General features: G+C 37.0%; 1 protein-coding gene across 3 annotated transcripts in view; it reads right to left on the bottom strand.

Annotated features, from left to right (window-relative positions):
- TRPM3 (transient receptor potential cation channel subfamily M member 3) overlaps positions 1–22,362 on the bottom strand; it is a 309,277-nt gene that overhangs the window by 151,673 nt on the left and 135,242 nt on the right. For 2 of the 3 annotated variants that reach the window (XM_080371682.1, XM_080371684.1), the window contains exons 2-3: positions 4,439–4,518; positions 3,562–3,766 (exon numbers count right to left, since the gene is read on the bottom strand). In XM_080371682.1, the coding sequence (XP_080227808.1) occupies positions 3,562–3,766; positions 4,439–4,518 (285 nt within the window). Of the gene's footprint in view, positions 1–3,561; positions 3,767–4,438; positions 4,519–7,595; positions 20,960–22,362 lie in introns of those variants that run through there. The other variant, XM_080371683.1, reaches the window with a different exon arrangement.

Raw genomic sequence — 22,362 nt, 5'->3', positions numbered from 1 at the left:
GGTTACATGAACACTGAAAGAAAGGTGTCTTTAGTAACTGATCTTGTTAACCAATGTTACCTATTTTCAGCTATACGCTTCTATATAATTTGCTGCAGCCTCAGCTAGACACATTATGGATTTAAGTAGCTTAGTGCAGTCCCGCTGAAGACACTTTTAACAACCCAAAGGTATTAGCAAAATTCATGCTGTTTGAAAATTTCCTATGTGGCTGTGGCAATGAAACTAATGGCATAGCCAGTTTTATTTGCGACATGTCAAACTGCACTGCCTTCTCTGTTTTGTTCCACACCCATGTGTTCTGCTACAACTTCAGCATAATTTTCACTTTCACAGCTGATGATGCCACTGTTAATTGTCTGGTGGCAACTGATACATTATTATGTCATTGCATTTGTAGCTTGTAAATATAGATGTAAGGTATAGATAGATTTACTATCAAATCCACTTGTATATTATGACAATCCAATTCTGTTCCTTTCAATAAAGGAAATAATTATATGTCAGTCTTGTACACACTAATCTGTTCCATTAGTTCTACTAACTGTTCTACCAGTTTCCCAGTTACAAATCTGAGGTTATGGCTTCTACCATACACCTAATTCCTTGTAGCCTGATTCCGAAAAATGTACCAATTTTACTGTTAGCATAGACCAAGATAACACTTCTGTGTTTCCCTTCTTAATAATTTTCATGTGTTGGCATCCATTTAATGAAATAAAGTAAGGAAGAGGTGTTGAATTTTATGCCAAATTCTCCTCTTGGGTCTTCCCTTAATGCTGGTCAGCTTGCTAAATCTTGCAGTTTTACAGGGTTATTCTATTATCCAATAGGCACAATATTAACTTACCACAATTGTCAGCAAAAATCAGTTTATATGCTATAGTGATATTTCATATCCAGTACCTAGAAAATAACTAACTAGCATATTTGATCATGTTTTCTCCTTTTTCTCTCTCTCCTCCTGCTGCTGTTGATGTTCCAGCTTCTCTGCTTGTTGGGTTTGAATGTATACAGTCTGAACAAGAACGTTTCTAAGGATTTTTATACACCTGTTCCTTTTCTTATTTTTCAAGATAATTTAAATGCTCTTTTTCCCCTTCCTCTGCTGGCAAAACCAGTTGGTTGCTTTGACTGAGCAACCTCTTGGCTTTCACAGAAAGCTTTTGATTTGGTAAGTTTTATTTATTATGGGAAAGAATTTGTACCCAGTAAATTCAGAGACAGGAGTTTAATTCTTTCTATTAATAAACCCACAACAAATATTTAGGCAGCTCTTTGACTATAATCTACCCTAAAATAAGGTTTTGGGCTGGAAATAATGACCATAGAACACCTTCATACTGTTTTCAGTGACAAACACACCGTAGCATAACAAAGCTTGTTATTTTGTTTCCATGAAAAAAAATGCAGAATTACTGGTTATGCAAACCTCCTTATTTGTGTTTTGGGTATAAGAAAGATGTTTTTCTCATTGGTGGTAACTAAGCAGAACATCTACTAAATAGATAAATAGCATTTTTGCTATTAGTGGAATGACTTGATTTCTGGAGCTTTTACAGATTTACTTAATTCATGAAGAATTTGGTTGTTCCCATGTTTTGAGTGGGGTTTAATGACTATGCCTAGATGGCAGATGCAGCTATCTTCCTGATTCTAGTACTGTCAAAATAAATTCAGAGTTTTTCCAGCAATAAATGTTTTGTCTGTATTCATCCCTAAGTTTTAACTTGTTACTTGGGTTTCTCATATTTTTAACCCCCTTTTGTCTTCTTCTTTTATAAATTCTTCATGGTTTCATTCCTGACTGCACTCTGTGGTAAGATTTTTCTTTCCTTCATGTCAACTTCCAATTTAATCTCTACAGTTTCACTTCAAATATATTCCTTTGAACACATAGCATATACCCTGGAGCATCTCCTTTCATGGTACTGTGCCAGGGCACCAAAATCCCAACAAAGACCAGAAATCCTCTAGAGAAATTGGTATCAACAGCTTCTCTAAACCCTTCATCATTTCTTGGCTGCCCAAGACTACTTTTCTCTGAGCAGACGAGTTTATTGCTTTATAGCAATCTTCAAGGACATAACTCAAAAAGCTCTAGTGATTACTCTTTCTCAAAAAGACAGATTTAATGCAAAGTATCCACATGTGGTTAACAGCATGATGATTACTGTATCTCTGAAACCTTCTCAGTTTTGGTGGAAAGCATTCTGTTTTGTTCCCGCTCCTTGTGAGGATACCAAAAGCCTGGCTGGGTTCATTTCACTGGGAAGTTTTACTCACACTCAAAAAATGTTATTTACGGAATTAAAGTCTCTGTCTAGCTAAGGCCTTGCAGATTTTTAGGTGATTGGTTATCAACTGAACATAAGGCATCTGTGATACCCTCAGAGAAATGACTTAACTTTCTATCTGTTTCCTGGTGCAACAGTATTTTCTGCTTTCTATCAAAACAAGCCATCCATCTGAGTGAACAGAACCATCCACTAAAGTAATCATTCCATCTCCAGCACCTACGTATCCACCTGAGGAAAATGTCTGGTTCTTGCTAGCATAGTACCTGAGCTCTTCATTGTCTCTAATCCATCCAGTATCACAACAGATCTGAGAGATATGTTGGGAAGAATTTAGCCACAGAAGATGGTACTGGGTTGCTGGACAGGTTACTCTGCAGAGTACTCAGTGGTTCTGCTTCTGCCCAAAGCAGTGTCTTGACCACAATGTCCTAGGTACACACTCATCTTTCATTTTGAAAGTCCAGGTTCTGCAGCTTAGGTAGAGCCAAAGAGATTCTTCTTTTCATGTAATGCCACATGGAAGAAATACACGCATGTGTTAGTATGGGTGCTGTAAACATCTCTCCAACTTAGTGGAGCAATGCCTTCAGATTAATATACTTTGGTATCACTCCATAGCATTGTATTATGATTAAATGATTTGCTCAAGGAAATCTGTGGTAGATTAGGATTTCCCAGTTCATAGCTTAGACACTTACTGGACCTCTTATTTTGTTGAAAGACGAACCAATAAGTCTAATTGGTTTATCCTCCAGCACTAGTCTGGAGGAATATTAAAAGAAATTTGTGGAAGGTATCTGTGGCAGAATAGCAATTTCCAAGTTCCTAGCTTAGACACTGGATCTCTTATTTCATTGAAAGATGAAACAGTAAGTCTAACTGATCTATCCTCCAATATATGTCTGGAGGAATATCAGAAGAAATTTGGTCTGCCTTGCAGACACAATCAGCAATGGGCAATCATAGTTGAAACCTCAAATTATTCAGAAAAGCGGGATGGCTGGCCATTGGAAGAAAATCAAGACAGCAGCACATTAGCAGGTCTTCAGTCTTCCTAAAGGTAGCCCCTCTTATGCTGCACTCCAGCTTTTACAGTTAATTCTGTTCACCAATTCTCTGGCATGTGATACATAAAAACATATGTTATGGTCTTACACTAAATAATACTTTAAAATGAAGTTAAGAAAGAATATTGTTTATTCTTTGTGAATGCCTTTTTTGAGCTAGCAGCATTATTTATCTAAAAGAAAAACGTGGTTACCATGGCTTTATTGGAGTGGCCTCCTCCTTGGAACTCAATGGTTCCAAAAGCGTCCGTCGGGCTGAGCTGTGTGTGCTTGCTGATGGACCACTTCTCCGACTGGATGTCATTGCGAGTAAGCCTGCTTTCATTTTTCTCATTCTGAATAATGGAGATGCTTGGAGTCAGTCCAACATGTTGACCTATTAGACGCCCACAGCAACACCTATGACATTAAACAAACAGAAAATTTGAGTCACGTGCATATAGACCGACAGGGAAACCAACTCTCTTAAATAGCCTATAGATCTCCAAAAAAAAAAAAAAATTTCAAATCTGCTGACCACTTCCCTGCTATCTGAAGCCTCTACTCGTGGAAGCAACATGGTACAGGTACAGACATTACCTTTTCTTTTAATGTTCTTGTTTACTTTGGACTCTCCTGTATTTCAATACAATCATGCTTTGTTCTAAATACGTCCAAAATGAAGTTAAAGAACATTTTCTACTGTCTTCAGATGACATCAGGACAAATAATCAGCTTTTGCATGAACTAGTACATATTTTAAATTGGTAGTTCACCACAATTTTCTCTTTGTATTATATGTCATGCATCCAATCTGGGTAAATATTCAAGGTATTGAATATTGAACTAAGAAGATAAGGAAATTAAACAGAGATGCTGAGCCACTTCTGATTTATCTTTTTTTTGGATGATGAAAGTTTTGAAATGTAAACAAATAGTGCCCATAGCAATCCATCACTCCAGATGTAATTCAACAACCTTATGATGAAATAAATCTTTACAAACTATTTATATCTATACACATATGTATGCACACACATATATTTTCTTGTAATTTGCTTTCATTTTTTCATACAAGTAGCATGTAATTACCTATGGGGGTCTTTGGTGCTGGGTATGATATGAACACATTCTCTCTTGTAAAACGCTCTTTCTATCCATGATTTCTGTGCCTAAAAAAGAGAAAGGAAATGCCGTGAGCTCTGTTTGCTTATTAAACACGACTTAAAGTACAACTGAATAGGAACTTCAAACATAAAAGAAAACTTCACTGACTTTGCAGGAATGCAGTGCACATTTTGCGCAAAGCAAACATTTTCCATTAGAACTATGGTTCCCTTCTAGAGCTAAGCACCCAATACAAGCTCTTAAGATTGTTTTCATATTCAGTAGGCATATGACTTTGATGCTGTCATCTATATTCTCATAGCAGCAACCACTGGAGAAGAATTAATCCAAATTGTAAAGCTTTCTGCATGACAGAAGAAAAACACACCTATTCATTAAAAATACTTGAAAAAATCTATTTCCATTTAAGTGATACAATTAAGTCAACTCTAATTAAAAAAAAAAAAAAAAATCTCACAAAGTAGAAAATAAATGTCTTACAATAGAACTTACAACACTGTGATTCCAGAGTAGTTCTTTATACAAGTACCGAGAGCACTGTTTAGCATGGAACCAGAAAACACAGTTTCATATGTGGACAGCTTAGTAAATATTTTTTTTAAAAAAAATCAGGAAGATAAGTTTCTGAAATAATGAAACAAGACACAAAAGACTTTGATACACTATGAGTCAGACAACCAGCTGATGTAACCTCTAAAACGGGTTTTCATGTTTAAACCCAGAAATCTGTGAACTTTTGAAAATTATTGTGAACTGTGGAAATTTTCTGGAGTAAATGAATGTCACCAGTATAAACTATAAAGTACCATAGTAAGAATTTATAGGTACATTTGTTACTTATTACTCTCAGTACAGAGAAAGTTATTCTTTTGCCTTTTTCACAGAATATAATCCCTTACTGGATCTAGTGGTCACTCATGTTACATAACAATATTTTATCTTTGTTCTGCCTTAATTTTTATTTGAAAAATCTGCTATACTTCATATTTTGTAGGAATGGCATACATCCTAATCTGACTTTTACAGTCAGGAAAAAGAAAAATCTGTTAACAGCATTAAATAGAACTGTATTTGATTGTTCTTTACTGTAGCAAACAGAAAGTTAATATGTTATAGAATGTGGAGCAAGGTTTGTTTCATGTTTAAGCAAAAGACAATTAAATAGAAATTCTGAAAAATCTGAAAAAGTTTTACTTTACATAGGAGAAAGTACCTTGAAGTTCTAATTTATTGTAATTTACTTATAACTTATAATGCTTACAAGCTTATGATGCAGGCAATAATCATCATCACCATCATCATCACCACAACACTGTATATTATACAGTCAAATCATCCTAGAAGTGTAGCGCATCATTAATTTCTCAGTTTAGTAGTCTTTGCAGGCAAAGAAAATCTTTTTATAAACTTTCTAGAACTGCCAAGACATCCAGAGTGAATTTTATGAACTTCATTTGACCCTCTTACTGCAGAACTTTTGAAGCTAAACTACACAGAAAAATTACGTTTTTCTTTTTGTTGAGTGCTGTACAGAAAGAAATGAAGTTGCCATTATTATTCAGGTATTGCAATGCTAACATTTGAATGACATAGTTTACTATATGGGCCACACATTATTGAAATTTCTCCTCTTTGAGTGCCAAGAGTACACAAGCTTTCTATATTGCCTTAAGAAGATATACACTGATAAGAAGCTGCAGATTAATGAACCCCATTTGTTGTGTACATATGCATATTCTGTAACTTTTTGACAAAAAAAGAACACTTATAGAATAATGTCAGTTTTATCTTTACGCTTGTTTGTTTTAACACTAAATACATGCCTGCAATATCCTTTAGAAAACGTGAAAAGTTTTTGTAAGCCTAATTTTCTTCCTGGCATTCAAAATCAGCTTCTAGTGCAGAACTTACACAGCATATGACTATAATTCATGTCGACAAGAGTCCCTAAAAATACCTTTATTAAATGTCATAAATTATGCATATTTTCCTGCAAACAATTTACCTTGGTGAACTTACTTACTATGTAGACCTAATGTATCTTTTCTAAAGATGACCACTAATTACAGAAAGGTGCCATAACAGGTACTTCACTGAAAACCTTTTTCCTTAGGTATACAAGCAGGCTTTAAAAAAACATTAAATGAACACTTAAAACGTTTTCCTACTCTTTTTCATACTGTCTTTTAAGTAGAAAAGAAACCCAGCTATGTTAAATATAGTAATAATTTGCATTTGAATTTTCATTATACTTCTTTGATTGTAATATTGCAAAAATAATAGTCTGATTTAAAAAGTCTTTTATTCACATCAGGAAAAAAAGACTTTCCAGCTTTTAGATCTCAAACAATAGATTACCCTACCTGACAGAGTCATAATGCCAAAATACACGACTTAGTAATTTCATAATTCCTTGTCCTTCCAAACTAAAAAGAAAGCATCTGGTTTCACTGTCCCATGCCAGTTATCCTGCTGTGACAGAGATGGTTTGCAATGAAATACAAGGTTCAGTGATATAATAAATTATGTTACCTGCTGTAAAGTCTTCATAACAAAACTGGAATAAATCAACACATCAATAACAAAACAGTTTGCACTGAACTCTTATTTACAATGTGACTTAATAAAGTAGTAAAAAGTTTACAAAAAGTACTTTACAAAGTATTTTAAAGAATAGTATAGCAAGAACCTTACCTTCTCTTTCTCTTAGTTCATGAACACTCCTTCAGTGTTAATTTAGAAGACAGTTTAAAGTCCACAGTGAATTCCTAAAGTACATGCCATACTTACACTTTGCTTTAGTTTACTCACAGCTTAGATTTCTAGGTTTAGTCTCTTTATTAACTTAGCTGCAAAATCCCACCAAGAATCTTTTTTCTCCCTCTTCTTTACCTGAGCATCAAACTTGGTGGTTTAAGTCTGTCCTGGAGCAAACTCTGCTGTCCACGTTTCCCTGCTGCCGGTGATCACTAATAATACATCTGCGACCGCCCCCCCGAACAAGTTGCTCAGTCCGTCCACAACGCAGAGATGTGAGAGGGAGCGAAGCCCTTGCACCCATTAGCTGCTTGGAATGTGCTGCTGTAGGATTAGCCTCATTAAGGGTTTGGTGGACACTCACCCGCAGCCTCATAACACCGCTTGGTTTGAACGCCTAATATGACGCCAGAAGAAAAACAAATCCCCTGTGAGCATGGATTTAACTGGCGCAAGACTTGACAGGCCTTTTTTTCCTCCTCTTCTTTCCCCCTTAGAGAGCAAGCTTGTGAAAGTGTGATAAGGTGCTCTGAGTTCTTAAGTTCAACCCAGGAAAACAAATCCTTCAAAAGAAACAGTGTGCTAAGCTGGAAAGAACCTGAGCACATAAGAGATTGCTAATCTCCAAAGAATGAAACCAGTGTGTTTATTGGGTAACTGTGAGAAAGCTATACACAGCTGAAATATATTGCAAGTAATCAACAACGGCATTTTTCCAAAGAATCTGGGGTTTGTCACTGTTTCTCACCACAGTTTCTGTACTGTAGTGAATGTAACTTTTCAGAAAGTCATAAACATAAACCTTTGTCTTCCAGAGACAAGCAACTACATTGTTTTCAGCTTTATTAAAAGTTAGTAACTTAAACCGCAACTTTAATGTTCAGAAATTTGTGGACAAGTACTTTACTGTACCCTCTTGACATCAGCACTGAAGAACAACCTTTTCATATGAACACACTTAGATTTTTTTAGGACATAGCAATTATATGTGTTCAACTACTTACTCCAAGAGTCTTCCAAATACAAAATATTTTTACTCTTCCCTCCTCACCCCCAAAGTTTGGAGGAATCCCTCTCTACTCCTGAATACACAAGCACTAAACTACTCTGCACGTACATTAGCTCTGATGGGCCCAGGATGTTCAAGGCTGAGCATATCCATCAACTTTTAAAATTCTTATACCATCACATATGTTGAGAAACTTTTGCTAGGCTGGCTAAGTCATGAGATACTTTTTTTTCTCTTGTTTCCCTGAGTTTTATGTACATGTATTTTTGTATGTAATGTACATATGAAGTATGTACATATACACACTCTGTATGCATACATATATACATCTTGTTCCAGCGGAGGTACAACCTGTGAGATTTTTCTAGCACACAGTTCACAGCAACAGAAACCTGTGCACATCTTGTGAGATTTCTTTAGCACAGGATCACACCAAAGATGGTTTGTGGAAAACAGCAAAGGTAGAGAAAGTTGCAGCATCAAGAGAGCAGCTAGTAAACAGCTCAGTGATGTAAAGAATACGACGAGGGAGTACGCAGGAAAAGACTGCTTGCATTTTAACACAAGGGAATTTGGTTTGGTTGAGAGGGCAGAAAGAGTGAAGGGAGCAAAGAAAAGATTTCATATGATTGAGGTAACTGAGTAAAAATAGAAATCTGACTTTGAAGTGAAACTTCAGTACTTGGACTTGACCAGATTCTGGAGATTGTTCCTGGTTTCAGGTTCCAGCTTGCAATGTAACCTGCGGCAGAAGGCACATCAACGCAAGCAACAATGGTTGTACTTGTTCGGGTATGTCACCTGGTGGCACTGTGAAGGGTATTTTATAGATATGGGCTTGAGTAAAGTTGGCATATGCCACTGATGCTACAGGAAATTACAACTATCTTTGCCATAGTTCATTTAAAGATGTGGTAATGTTATGACTGTCTGGCAATGAAACTACCAGTGCCATAGACATTCCTATATTTTTAGGAGTAATAAAGAGCAAATAAGCAGAGACAGTTGGTTTTTTCCAATATGGTGCAAGTGCAAAATACTGCTTTCAGAGAGGTGGATGTTGCACACTTACTGTTACAAACATATATATTATTTAAATTTTCAACCCAGCTCACTGTTAATGAACTCTCAAACAGCAAGTAGCAATGAGCTCAGTACTGATACCTCACGAAAGAGGACAGTAAATATTACAAATTATTCAAGAACAGAAAATTTTCAGAAAGATGAATTCTGGCAGATTTTAACATGTTATGTATCTGGGATGCTTATCTGCTAACCTCTGAACTAACATTATTTCAAGACTGTGACAATTTTAGAAACCTGCAATTTCAGCAGAGCAGAACTGGAGGCAGTTCTAACTCCCTGCTTCCCAACTTTGTTTATCTCCAGCAAGTAACCAGGTTATAAGACAGGTTTCATTTAGGCAAGAAAGGTGTTGTTAAAAGCCTTTCTTTACCTTGCTGCGGGGCAGAGCAGCTGGACAGGCAATGGAGTATTACTGAAGCAAATTACAGACAAGGATTTGCAGGAGCATCTGGTGACTGAACTGCACCAGTGCTATTGCAAGCTGATGCGATTAATGTTCCTTAATCAAATGGGCACTTTCGCAAATCCCACTGTCTCTGAGTAAAGACTCTCTATCAGTAAACTTCTATAGCTAGATTAGTACAAAGGATGACAATGCTGCAATATAACCTTATTACTATGCGAGCTCGAGCCAAATTTCTACCCCTCCTTTCAGCATTGCCCAATTATAAGCTTTATAAGCACTTTTATGTCTTGCTTGAAGCATTAGGAATTGACCTCTCTGGACATTAAGATAGGAATCATTAGAGTGTTACAAAATGTTTCATTTTCTAACAGACGTTTATTATTACTAGCATCTTAGGGGCTGGCCATCAGGCCTTTACCCAGTAAAGCTGTACTTCTGTACATTTTGTTCTTCTTCTAACTGATTCCCCAAACACTTTATCATCACAGTTGTTCCGAGAACAATGTTGAAATGCCTTGAAAATCAAGCTGTATTCAGTATAGAGTAGGAGGAGGGCACAGAATACAGTCATTTTCATTTTTACCACAGTATATTACAGAATTTATCTGTTAGCATTGTTTACCAGATGTAACTCTACACTGTGCTTAGAAGAAATAAAGTAATTTTAAAATAATTGGGAACTTTTCGCTCAATAGTTCATGATTTAAGCATTATATCTGACATTTTTCTTACTGCAGGGTAACAAAAATGAAAATTCTATGTCTCTGTTAATGCTGCTATGCAAATCTGTGTTTATGCTTTATGTATTTTCAAAACATTATATAGGCCAAGCATATGTGACCAGTCATTATTACCCATGCTATTGATAAACTAACTGGAAAGACTGACATTTCAAAAAGAACCAGGGAGAATGATTAGATGCAAGAACTAGTGTAGACAACCATGCCCCTACAGACCTCTCCAAGATCAGCAGAAGTGCAAGGGAAAAATTTTAAAGAAAAGCTTATTAAAATGAAAGATACTTTCAAAATATTCCCCTATTTCCTTCTTATGGGTACTGGCCTACGAGGGGAAGAATTCAGCCTATTGACTTCATTCATGATGATTCTTTACAGAAGTATTGATGATTTCACCAAATCTGCTGTGAGGTTAAAGTTTAAATAAGTAAAGAAACTTTTTCTAGCAAGAAAGCCCTATTTGATCAGGTGATGGGTTCATCTAGCCCACTACCTTGTCTCTGCAAGTGCTATAAATAGGTGCTAGAGAAAAGGAAAAACATGTCAAATGTATGTAATGCTTTTTCCTAATAGTTTCTCAGCCAGCAACTATTTTCTATTCATGGAATTCCTCCATTATTGTGATATCTATGTGTTCTGTAACACTCCATCGCCTTTCCTCCACAAACCTGCCTGCTGATTTCATGCAAACTCTCAGCACCCTTAACACCCTTCTCCCTGCTGCAGGGGGAATCAGTTCCTTCTGTTTGTTTTGAAGGTGACTCCTCGTATTTTCCCATGATGTTTATTACTGAGAAAGGCAGTGAACAGTCAACTACCATCCCTCTTCTTCATCCCAGTCATGGTTTTCAAGATTCTTAACTTTTTTCCTCCAGATTAACACTTTACCAAGTAATTTCTCATGTAGAAACCACTTGCTACCTTTTATCATCCTTGCTGCCCTTCTTCAAACCTTTGCCCCTTAATTTGAGCCTTCCTTCTGGGAGGAACCAGAACTGTGCACCAAATGTGAACTACAGATTGGTACTGTGGCAAGCAGACATTCACTGTTTTGATATCTGTTCCTTTCCTAATAATTCCTACAAAAGATTATTTGGCTTTCTTCACCACACTGCTGAGCACTGTGGTAGCACTTTCACAGAAGTATGTAGCATAAACCCAATATTTCACTCCAGTTTAGTAAAGAATTTATAATAATAATTGTAAAGAACTGCTATAAAAATCAAGTTGTTTTAATAAAAATTTGACAGAACAGAAATATACCTATAAGAAGTTCTAATTTATGTCAGATGTAGCTTAACAAATCGTAATGAAATATGATACCACAGAAATGTATAGGTGCACTATGTAACTGGGAAGTACAATAGACAGGAATTAGTTTTCTGCCATTCAGGGCTGGCAGACTGTCTTTTAAACCAGTAAACCTGGTTTAGGCTTCTAAAAAAGTGTAACATTATTTGTAACTCCTCAAATTAAGGAAAGGAAAGAAAATAACCTTCACATTAAGACAGATCTCAATGCTGTCTAATAAAAAATCGTGAGGTTAAAATGCACATGTAGGAGTTTTGCACTGAATCTAATTTTGGTCTGAACTACTTGATTTCTAAATTGCTCATTCTACCCCACAAATGTATGACAGCTATCACATTGTCTGCTCTTTCATTAGAGTGAGGTGGTTTTGCTAGCCACTGTGTGGGTGCTGAGCTGATGAAGCAATTAAAGTTAAATTGTACATAATTGTATGAAGGGCCTGAAGGAACCGGGATTCCAGATATTGGCCCAAGTTTAAACATTCGAATGGACCAGTTTTATGCCACTGTTCACATTGCATCTCATCTTTCAGCTGTGCAATTATTCACAAGTCCCTTTTGAGTCCCCTGCATAATGCAGCCCCACAGGCATCCTTTGCTAGAATGCCTTGGTTGAAGTCCTGGTTTTACGACCTTCTAGCCTTCCTCCAGACACCATTCTGGAAATGGAACAAGAGAAGGGCCCATTATAAGAGATGACACAACAGGGCTGATCAGCCCTTTCGTCTTCCTCCTCTTCTGCCGAGCCAAACTCATAATTTTCTCAGGTGCAAAAGAAGAGAAGCTTCCCTTAGTTGAGAAGGGGAAAAACTCAGTCTGCCCACTAAAACACCCAGAAGACAAAACACTGGAAGATGTTTCTCGTGGGTAGGGCAACACCTTTTCCCCTGTCTACACCCCTCTGTGCTTCTTCACCATCTCTTCCCCTCTTTTCTCCTGGAGCTCCTTGCATCTAGGTATCTCCTATAGGCCATCCTGTTTGAAACCACTTTCACTCATCAAACCAGGGGCAAGCATGCTGCTGCCTCCTCTGCATTGTCCTGTTGACAACTCCTCCCTTCTGTTTTGCTTGGCACAGCACGAGGGAGTAACAGTTGGGCTCCCGGCAGGGAGAATGAGCCACCCCAGCTCCATGCACAAACACTGCCACCAAATAGACAGGACAAGTCCAAGGAGAAGCATCTCTCACCCTGGCAGCACAGTCTGGTGTAACTGTGATGCTTCTTAGGTTTTCTGTGTCATAAAGGGAAATTCTTGATTCTGGGGTTTTTTTTCGGCATTTTGGAACTAGGTGGTTTTGAATTACATCTGCCCTTGTTATTCAGACCTGATAATGTCAGCTGTCTGATACAGAATAAACTAACAGCACTGTGCTTTCTTCTGCTGATAATCATACTGTCCGAGTTGCATATATTGGAATGAAACATGTTATGATTTCTGATTATGTCACATCATTAAGCTGACAGGGTCATGTGGATTTTGCATTATTAGCTTAGAAAAAATGGAACAGGTTTCAAGTCACACAGAAAGACTTCACAACACAGTCTAAATGCTATTGTCTCTTTGGACTAATAATTTTAAGTGGACTTCAGCTGCAACAAAGAGAGATCTGGAAGCAGGTACTCTTTCTGTCAAGTATTCATAGCTTTATCTTTTTACAGGCACAGAGAATATTGTAAACTTACCTATTTGTATATAGCCCAATCTGATACACCAACAGCTCATATGAAGCAGGGATAAAATTTTATGGAAATATTTCAGGTTGATACTTAAGTTTTTCATTCTCCAAAGGAAATTATTTATATGGTCTGTATTTTAAAGAGAAAACAAAGCCAGACCTGCAAGTTTCCTATGAGATATGCTGGATGAATATGACATTTTTTGAGATATTCAAGGTTGTTAGACATAAACTGGGACTGCCTGTCCAAGTTTCTCAGCTTTGTCTTAAAGTACAACTGTGTAAAGCTGTGGACCTTCATTGCAGAAGTAGCAGGACAGAAATTTCTACATGGAACTACAAAAGATGCATTTCAGAAAATGGAAGGGCAGATCAGACAGTTAAATATTTAACACATTAAAAAATAATTAGAAACTGGTAAGATACAAAATTACATTAAAATTCCAAAGCATAAATTGAAAGAAACATGTTCATAGTAGATGATTTCCCCAAACAGGCACACCTTTTCTCCCCCTTTTTTCACTAGTAATCCAAGTTCCATGCCTTTTCTATCCAAATATCTGTTAACATATAAAGAGATGATTTATGAACATTGTCTTAATTTATTATATAAGATTGCAAACTGCTCCCAAGTCAAGTGGTCAATATTGGGATGGAGAATATGGGACCAGTAATTATAAGCGACTGGTTCACAAGACTGGGCATAGTAATATTCTAAAGATAGCACAGAAGACTTGCATCAATCACTTTCACTATGAATCAAAAAAGGGCCAAAATTTTAAAGAGCCACAAAACTTATTAACGTGACTTCTTTTTATGGGAAATGTGGCATGATGAACCTGTCAACGTGAAAGCAATTTTGCAGTTTCTTCACCTTTTATGTGAAGCCCTGGTTGAAAAAAAAAAAAAAGTTAAGACTTTAAGTATATGAATGGACACCAAAACCAGGTGTGAGAAAGAGACTGAAAGCACACTGCTTGAATCATATTAAGGCTCCAAAGCTCTAATGCACAGCAGACGTTCCCAGAGGGCTGAAATGACTACAACACTCAGCATGGCCTTTCTGAGAAACCATTATCATGGCACAGCAATCACCAACACACCGTGGTTTACTCTTAATTCACTAAACTCTGTCACTAACTTAACCCTGCTCTAGTCTGGAGAACAATATGGCAGAACCTATGGAACAGATCTTCAGAGCACAGCTGCAAGGCATGTCCTTCACCGTGATGAAGTATTACCAACAGAGGTTATTCACTTTTTGAAAGATTTTCCTGGATATCATGCAGAATCCTGAACAGACAGAGAACAGATGATTCCTCCACGCTCCAGCATGGAAATCCACAATCAGCACTGGTATTGGAAGTCATCTAACCACACCAAAACACGGGAGTAAAACATGGGTTCCAGGCTGTAAACACATCATGCCAGGTGGAAGACTCATCCCCTAGATTTTGGTAAAACTTAGCAAGGATCTCTAAGCTATTCTTGGAACCGTCTTTGTGTCAGATTCGTCTGTGTGTGCAGGCTGTGCTGGAAGGCAGGAGAGGTATCGTCCTGGACCACTCTCGCCAATTTATTGTCCACAACATAGGTACTAAGGTGCACAGGTCCTATATGTATGTAGGTATTTCATTTTATGTCCTATAACCTGCATTTCTTTTTTCCCCCCAGTATTCTGCACACTTGATTTTACTGATTTCTGTTTTAGTTATATGTTGCACCCCATATATTTCGGTCCTGATAGGCAACTTGTGGCACTGACAACAGTGCTTTCAACATTAGCTTGTTTATATTAGCTTGTTCTGAAGAGATGGTGGACATATTCTGAATGAAGTTACAACAATATTGCTTTATCTAATTTGCCATCCAAATACCATTTAAGAACAGCTCCAGTATTTTTTTTTGTTTGAGACGACATTTTTTATTATGTGATCTGTTGTGACCTTTGATTTCAGTGATATGTTGAACTGAAACCAAATGTACTACTTCAATTAACTCTTAAATAGAAGGAAGAATTTAATAAATTATGCCAGTGACATACCATTTGAAACCAAATTGAGTAAAAACGCTAGCAAGCCTTGATACTTATGTCAAATAGAGCTAAGGAAAACATTTCCCAGCAGATTAGGTCAAAATGTATACTTTGACTCACAGTTGCCTTTCGCCAAACCTGAAAGTGCAAATAAAGACAAGCTTTTCCGCTTGAGAGCTTAATCCAAGTCACAGCTGTTACTCTGACATTTGCACCAAGTGAGAATGGGAAATATTCAACATATAATATACTGAAAAAGGCAAATGTTTTCTTTTTACTTTTGTTGCTTGTACCTGCCCATGTCTGGCCAGAATAAAGAGGTAAGATGCAGTTCTTCGAAGAAGCCTGAAGCACCAGAGGTGGGTAGGGGAAGAGAGAGCAGCCCTCTGGCCCCTGCAGTGACTCCTGCGGCCAGGAGCATGGCAGCGCTCTCCCCCCAGATCACACTTTGCACAGGCTTGGGTCCTTCCACACCACTGCATGTCTCCCCTCCCAGTGCAGACCTTTCTTCCTCCCTTGTCTGACACAATGCAATGGAAAATCACAGAGAAAAGTCTTGTGTGCTACCTGGCAGATCTTCTCCCATGCAACCCCTTACTGTTTTTTGTTGTTGAGGAGGGTGGAAGGCAGAAAAACCTTTTAGTTGTTAAAAACATCTTGTGGCTAGTTGCTTCAGCAAACTGATAGTAAATCCAAAGCATGGCTCTTATAAACCTGTTTCTGAGAATGGGAAGTTGCTCCCTGCAGTAACACATTTCTTTTAGAAACACTTCTATGAAGTTTGTCATTATAGTATTTTATTTCCTAGAGATCCTGGCATTATAGTATTTGGTCATTATTATAATCTAGGCTTAGCTGTATAGCTACCATTTTTTTCCCCTGTTAAGTACCCAGAAATTGTTCACATTTGATTTTCCTGAAAAATAATACCCAAGTTTCAATTGTCCACCTAATCCAATGTTTCAGAACAGGAAAAAAACCCACACAACTATAGTATAACCTAATGATTAAATTCCTGAATTAATCAGGTGTATAGTAATACCTTACAGATACTTTTTCCTTATAAAAATATGGTTTTACTGTAATACCTACAGCATATCTGCATAACCATGAGTGAAGAAGCTGAAAACATCTAGAGAATATGAGCATTTATGAAGCCACGGGAGTGAATGATCAATTTGAAACACTCAGATAAACACTGATTCAGATATTGTGAACAATACAAGAAAATTTTTATGCACTTTGCTTATGCTTTGAATATACAATGCTGTCATGGGGGAAGCATGTGTAATTGTGTAATGATGCAAGCAGCATATTCAAAATGTCATAGTTCAGCAAATCTGCAACAGTAAGACAGTCCTTCATAGAATGATGAACATTTCATATGTCTGGTTTTTAGCTGTATCTCTTCACCAAATGTTTATAGCATTATGTAATTCAATATTTTTTTAAAAAAAGGTTCACATCAAATATTATTTTGTGACCTATATTGCTACATCAACACAAAAATCAGTCATGCAAAAACTAGCAATGTATTTTATAGTTTTCTGATTGTATTTAGCCCACAAGAATTCCATGTCATTCATATACCTGTCAGGGTCAAGAGACAAGGCATTAATTTTTTTACGCCAAGGAATTTTCACTAACTTTTTAGTATTTTGGACTCAAAATCATGACTAGACTTGAGAACTTGAAGACCTTTGTCACACTACAATATTTTTTATCCAGGTTGTAAGCTCCAGTGTTGATCGCTGCTCCTTTACTCCCCTTGGCAATGAAACATTGCTTTCTCCTTCTTTCTGTCAACATTCTATACTGATTCAAGTTCAACTAAAAAAATACCACTGTGACTAGTGCTATCAGTTCCACCGCCCCTCCCCTCCCCCCCCCCCGGCTTTCCAATGAAAATGGTCAGACTATCTAATCTAGGAGCCCTACAATATTCCAGAAAAGGGAAAACTTCACACAGATAATACTAAAAAGTGCGTAATTCTACCACTTACATTTTGAGCCTAATTGAAGATAACTGCATGATGCAATATATTTTTTGTCATATATTCCCATGTGTGCAGTAATTATTTCTCTTTTTCCCTGTGGACTGTGAAATTTCACAGGCTGTTACTCAGCATGCGCTCTCTTAACTGGCAAAGAAAGTTGAATATAATGCGTTTTATTCAATGCAATTGTTGTTCCAACTGTTCTGTGATTCAACTATGATAGTACAAGCACACACATTTTTCCAAGATGTATATAACAAAAGACTGAGCACTTTTTTTCTTTCTGCACACATGAATCCGTTATTCATGTTTTCTCCCTGATGTTTGGTGCTAACCATGTGGCTTAAATGGGAATAAACACCTAGTATTCTTTAAACAAACATCAAATATGATGTTATAAAGTTTCATGACTTTTCTTGAGAGTCAAAGTACAAAGAAAAGAATAGCTTTGAGATAGAATTGGTTATTAAATCACAAATTAAGAAAAGAAGACAATCACAGGAAATATAAATCAAGTAGGTGTTTCTAGTGTTTTTTGTTAGATCTGAACAGAGGGTCTTACTTTAGAGGGCAGTTGAAAAAGATCAGCTAGTATCTTAGTCTCAGGAAGTTTGAAACTTGGTTCAATCTGCTGAATTCCTCAAGCAAAATACATGACACAAAAACTCAAGCAGGATTTTAATTTTAAATTCTTGTAAAATAAATAACTTTAAAGGTGATCTGTATCAGAATTTAATCATATCAACCACGACGTGTATCCACACATACTGATGACCTACATAATCTAGAAGAGCATATTTCACTGGATTTTCCATCCTATTTTAATTTATGGATTTAGCTTTGCTTCATATTTGAAAGTTTTACTGAAAGACCTTCTTTCAGCCTGTTCTGGCTTTGACTTAACAGGACTACTAAGCCAGCCCTACAGTTTCATTTTTAATCCTTGAATTAACAGTAGGATTACAATTTTATAGTGAACCTGGGTGGGCCTCATTAAATCTCAAATCCTGTAAATTCTTCTATGTGGGCAACCCCCACTGTCATGACTTTGGAAAATTTGAAGGACTTGAGCCTAGCAATGAGGAAAACAAAGCCCCATGCTTTCACATTGCTACCATACCTCCTTGTGCTTTTAGCCACAACAGTCAGCTGATCCTGGGTACTAGTTTCAGGTACCAGCTGCCAGAAATGGTCTCAACAGGAAAATTGCACTGCTGTTGCATGGCTCCCTACATGCAACTATTCTTGCAACTGTATACATACATGTATGGGCATAATACATACCTGGAGTGGGGGATCTCCATTACACCAATCTGGAAATAAACAGCAAACATGAATACACTAGATGAAGCCTTGGAAAGAGACTGACTCACGGGCAAAACGTTGTAGATATTCATCGCTCAGTAACACCACTCTCTGGGATTGAGCTCCGTATCTCTTTCTCCTCCAAAATTTGAAATGTATATTTTGATAAAAGCTGTTGATGGATGATAACCACCTACAGCGGATTAAGCTTACAACTTTTGTGCAACTGCAGGAAAAAGCCTGCCAAGACACTGTGAAGGCATTTGCACACGAAGACGGGAAGAAGAGAGTGTCTCTATGTTTTGGTAGATCTTGCCCTCTGTTTTTTCCTTCAGCAGCTAATGAAATATTTTTATGTGAATAGACACATTTTGTGAAACAACCTCCTATGAAATACTGAAATACTTTCTATAGGCTCCCCCCTAAAGGCTAAATGACTTCCTTAAACCACTGGACCTCAGTTGCAAGCTATAGGCTCAAGGAAATAAGCATTGCCATGACTTGTGCTATCAGTTGGTCAGTCAGGGTAGTCACAGCTGACTCTTTTTACCTGGAAAGGTCTACAAAAGAAAGCGGAGTTGTGATGTAAGACAGCTTAGACCAAGCAGTATAAAACACTAACACCACTGGTATGGGAGTACAGTTTCCACCTTGTCACCCCACAAAGACCAAGGTGGAATTCAGTGTTGCTGAGGGAGGGGTCAGACAGGACTGCCGACTGGCAGTCTGTTCTTCCACTGATCACCAAGCTGGAATTTGAGTCCCTAGACACGAAGTGATTGATGTGAATATTTCTAATAAGCAATTAAACTGGTTTGGTTTGTTTTGGTTTTTTGTTTTTTTTTTTTTTTTTTTTTTTCACTTTTACCTGCTATGAGACTTGCACCAAGATCTGCAGTGACAGACATCAGAACACAACCATGTCTGAAGACCCTTATTCCTTGTGCTGAAACTACTTTGGAAAGCTAGGTGGTATGGGCCTTTCATTAAATTAATACCAATCCAATATTATCTGTTAAAAAACAATACAGTGATATTATTAATCATCTTGAACTCCACAAGGTTATTCAATTCTACACACACACAAATGTACATATGACTGAGGATAAAAAACGCTGCTGCTCTCCAGCCCTGTATGTTGAGTGCAGCTTGCAATGTTCCAAAGGATACTGGAAGAAATTAAACACAGAAATTGCGGCTAATTAGAGCTTCTGAGTTTAGTGAACACTCATAGTACAGAGATGGAAAAAACCCAGTTGAGAAGCTTAGTCTTACTATTTGCAAAGTTGTATGACGGCAGTCAATACAGGGAAGACACGTAAGCAGCTTTACTTTCTTGTTTTGACTTGACTTTGAAATAAGGATTTTACTGTAATGTTTTTAGAATACGCAGTTTTTAATATGCTGCATATTAAAATCTAGTGATGGGGGAAAATAAACCCAAACACCTTTTACTTAAAAAAGGCTTGAGCAATTTTTCTGTTTTTGTTGGGTTTAAACTCCTGGAATTTGATTACGCAGCACATTCCAGCTATCTGCCCCAGCAGGCCCCTCTGTCAGGACTTGCTGATTACTACTTATGCATTGTTTCAATGTGAGCCCTTGAAGAATTTCATTTAATACAGATTAGTACCTTTATTAAACTATGGTTAATTGAAGCCTCTGAGCTCTGCTAAATATTGTTCAGTGAAGTGGATTAGTTATTTTAATTTGTTCTCTCTCACGCAAAAAAACCCCCACTGAATGAATTTTCCACTGGACTACTGAGGGTGACATTACTATAGGACTTTTAGCTTACGTGTTTTAAACTGGCAGTTTTCTGACTTACAGAGGTGTCCATAGTTCAGCAAATGTAGAAACTATGGTGACCCCAATAGCACTCGCTTGGACTGGTTTAATTTTTAAAAAGAATAAATTAAGGCCACCATCAAGAATGTCTTACAAAATGTATGTCTAAAATCTGACACTGTTCTCTGATCAGAAAAGAAAAAAACAGAAAAAAACGTGCTAGAACATCTTTAATTCTTATTTTGAATTTAATTATTTTCCGAACTGCTTCTGTAAATAGTTTTTTATCTGACAACTTTATTCTCGGTTGAACAGCAATATTAAGAAAGGTTATAAAAACTTGAATAATCCTGTACCCACTGCAGTCAGTGACTCATTAAAGAGTGTCACTGACTCATTGAAGACTAATTTATTAAAAGATTATTTAGAAAATCTTAGATATTAAATGAAGACGTCTGCCCCATTATTTTTCACTGTTGACTTATTAGGGAATGATGATTTAAAATTAAAAATAATAGGTCATGTGAATTCTAATATAATGTTTATTTTAGTCCGTGACTGATACACACTGGAAATTCTTTGTTTAAATAAAAACCCTAATTCTTAGTAAGACCTGGAAAAGAGGATTAAAGGAAAGAAAATAACCGAACGGAAGCAACTGTATCTAAAACACTTGGAAAAATACCTCTGCTTCTATGAGAGAGTTGTGATAACAAAATGGCTCCTGTTTTTCCCCAGAAGAGGAATTCTGGCTAAACTAAAAGGGACAGTGAGGAAAGGCTCAGTTCAGAGTCATACAGGGATACTACTGATTGCTCTTTTAACACAGAGCTCTAGCTAGCTTTGCAAACTGGTTAGAGTGGAATAAAGTTGCTGTGGTGGCTGCATGCAATAGTCTGTATAACCACACTGTCTGCAGCACAGTAGGATTCTGGTTAGGGTGAAAACTGTTCATTACCAACTGAGAGAAAAAAATGAATAAGTACACTTGATTTATTACTACTGCTGTTAAACTATGCTGTTTCCCATATGCAAAATAATTCAAATTAAATAACCTTGTTATGGCAAGGTACATTTACCAGCATAGAACTTCACTATTTACTCTAAGAACAGTTTAGTTTACATTCCATAAATGAAAGACTTCACACCAAGTGCAATTATTATTATTATTATTATTATTATTATTATTAACACCACCACCACTACCAATTATTATTATTTTTCCTAGGAATCAATGACATTCTGCACTATTTTCAGCCTGACAGTAGAGTAGGAAATAAACATTGTAGCAGAGATGACTTCAGTGAATTTCAGTGGGAAACTGCAGCACAGAGATTTTAGTTTCATCTTTTGACATAACAGGTGAGGACTTCATCTGGGCAAACTTTCCTTTTAGTTTCTGACAGGCAAAGCCACTGAAATCAGTGGTATATCATCAATGAAATGCAGAGTTAATTCAGCCCTGAACTTGTCTGATTTTATTTCAGTGCCGGAAATGCTAACATATAGCAGTCTTCAACAACTGAATTCAGTGCTCTCTAACGGAGCTTCCTTGAGTCTCTCCAGGCCACACTCATACGTAATAAGGTGGAGTTAACAGTGATAATATGTCTGCTACTTCATATCCAGGACAGGGTTTGCAACAGGACATATTACAACTGAAAATAATTGTAGTGGTTCATCTTACCCAGCCTGCTGAAAATCACAGATTCACAGCATGAATGAGGCTCAAATCAGCCACATCTGCTTGAAAACTCTGCAGATGACAGTGTCAGGTTGA

This window comes from Falco punctatus, assembly GCF_963210335.1.
Source record: "Falco punctatus genome assembly, chromosome: Z".
Taxonomy (NCBI): Eukaryota; Metazoa; Chordata; class Aves; order Falconiformes; family Falconidae; genus Falco; species Falco punctatus.
This window is presented reverse-complemented; position numbering and strand designations above follow the sequence as displayed.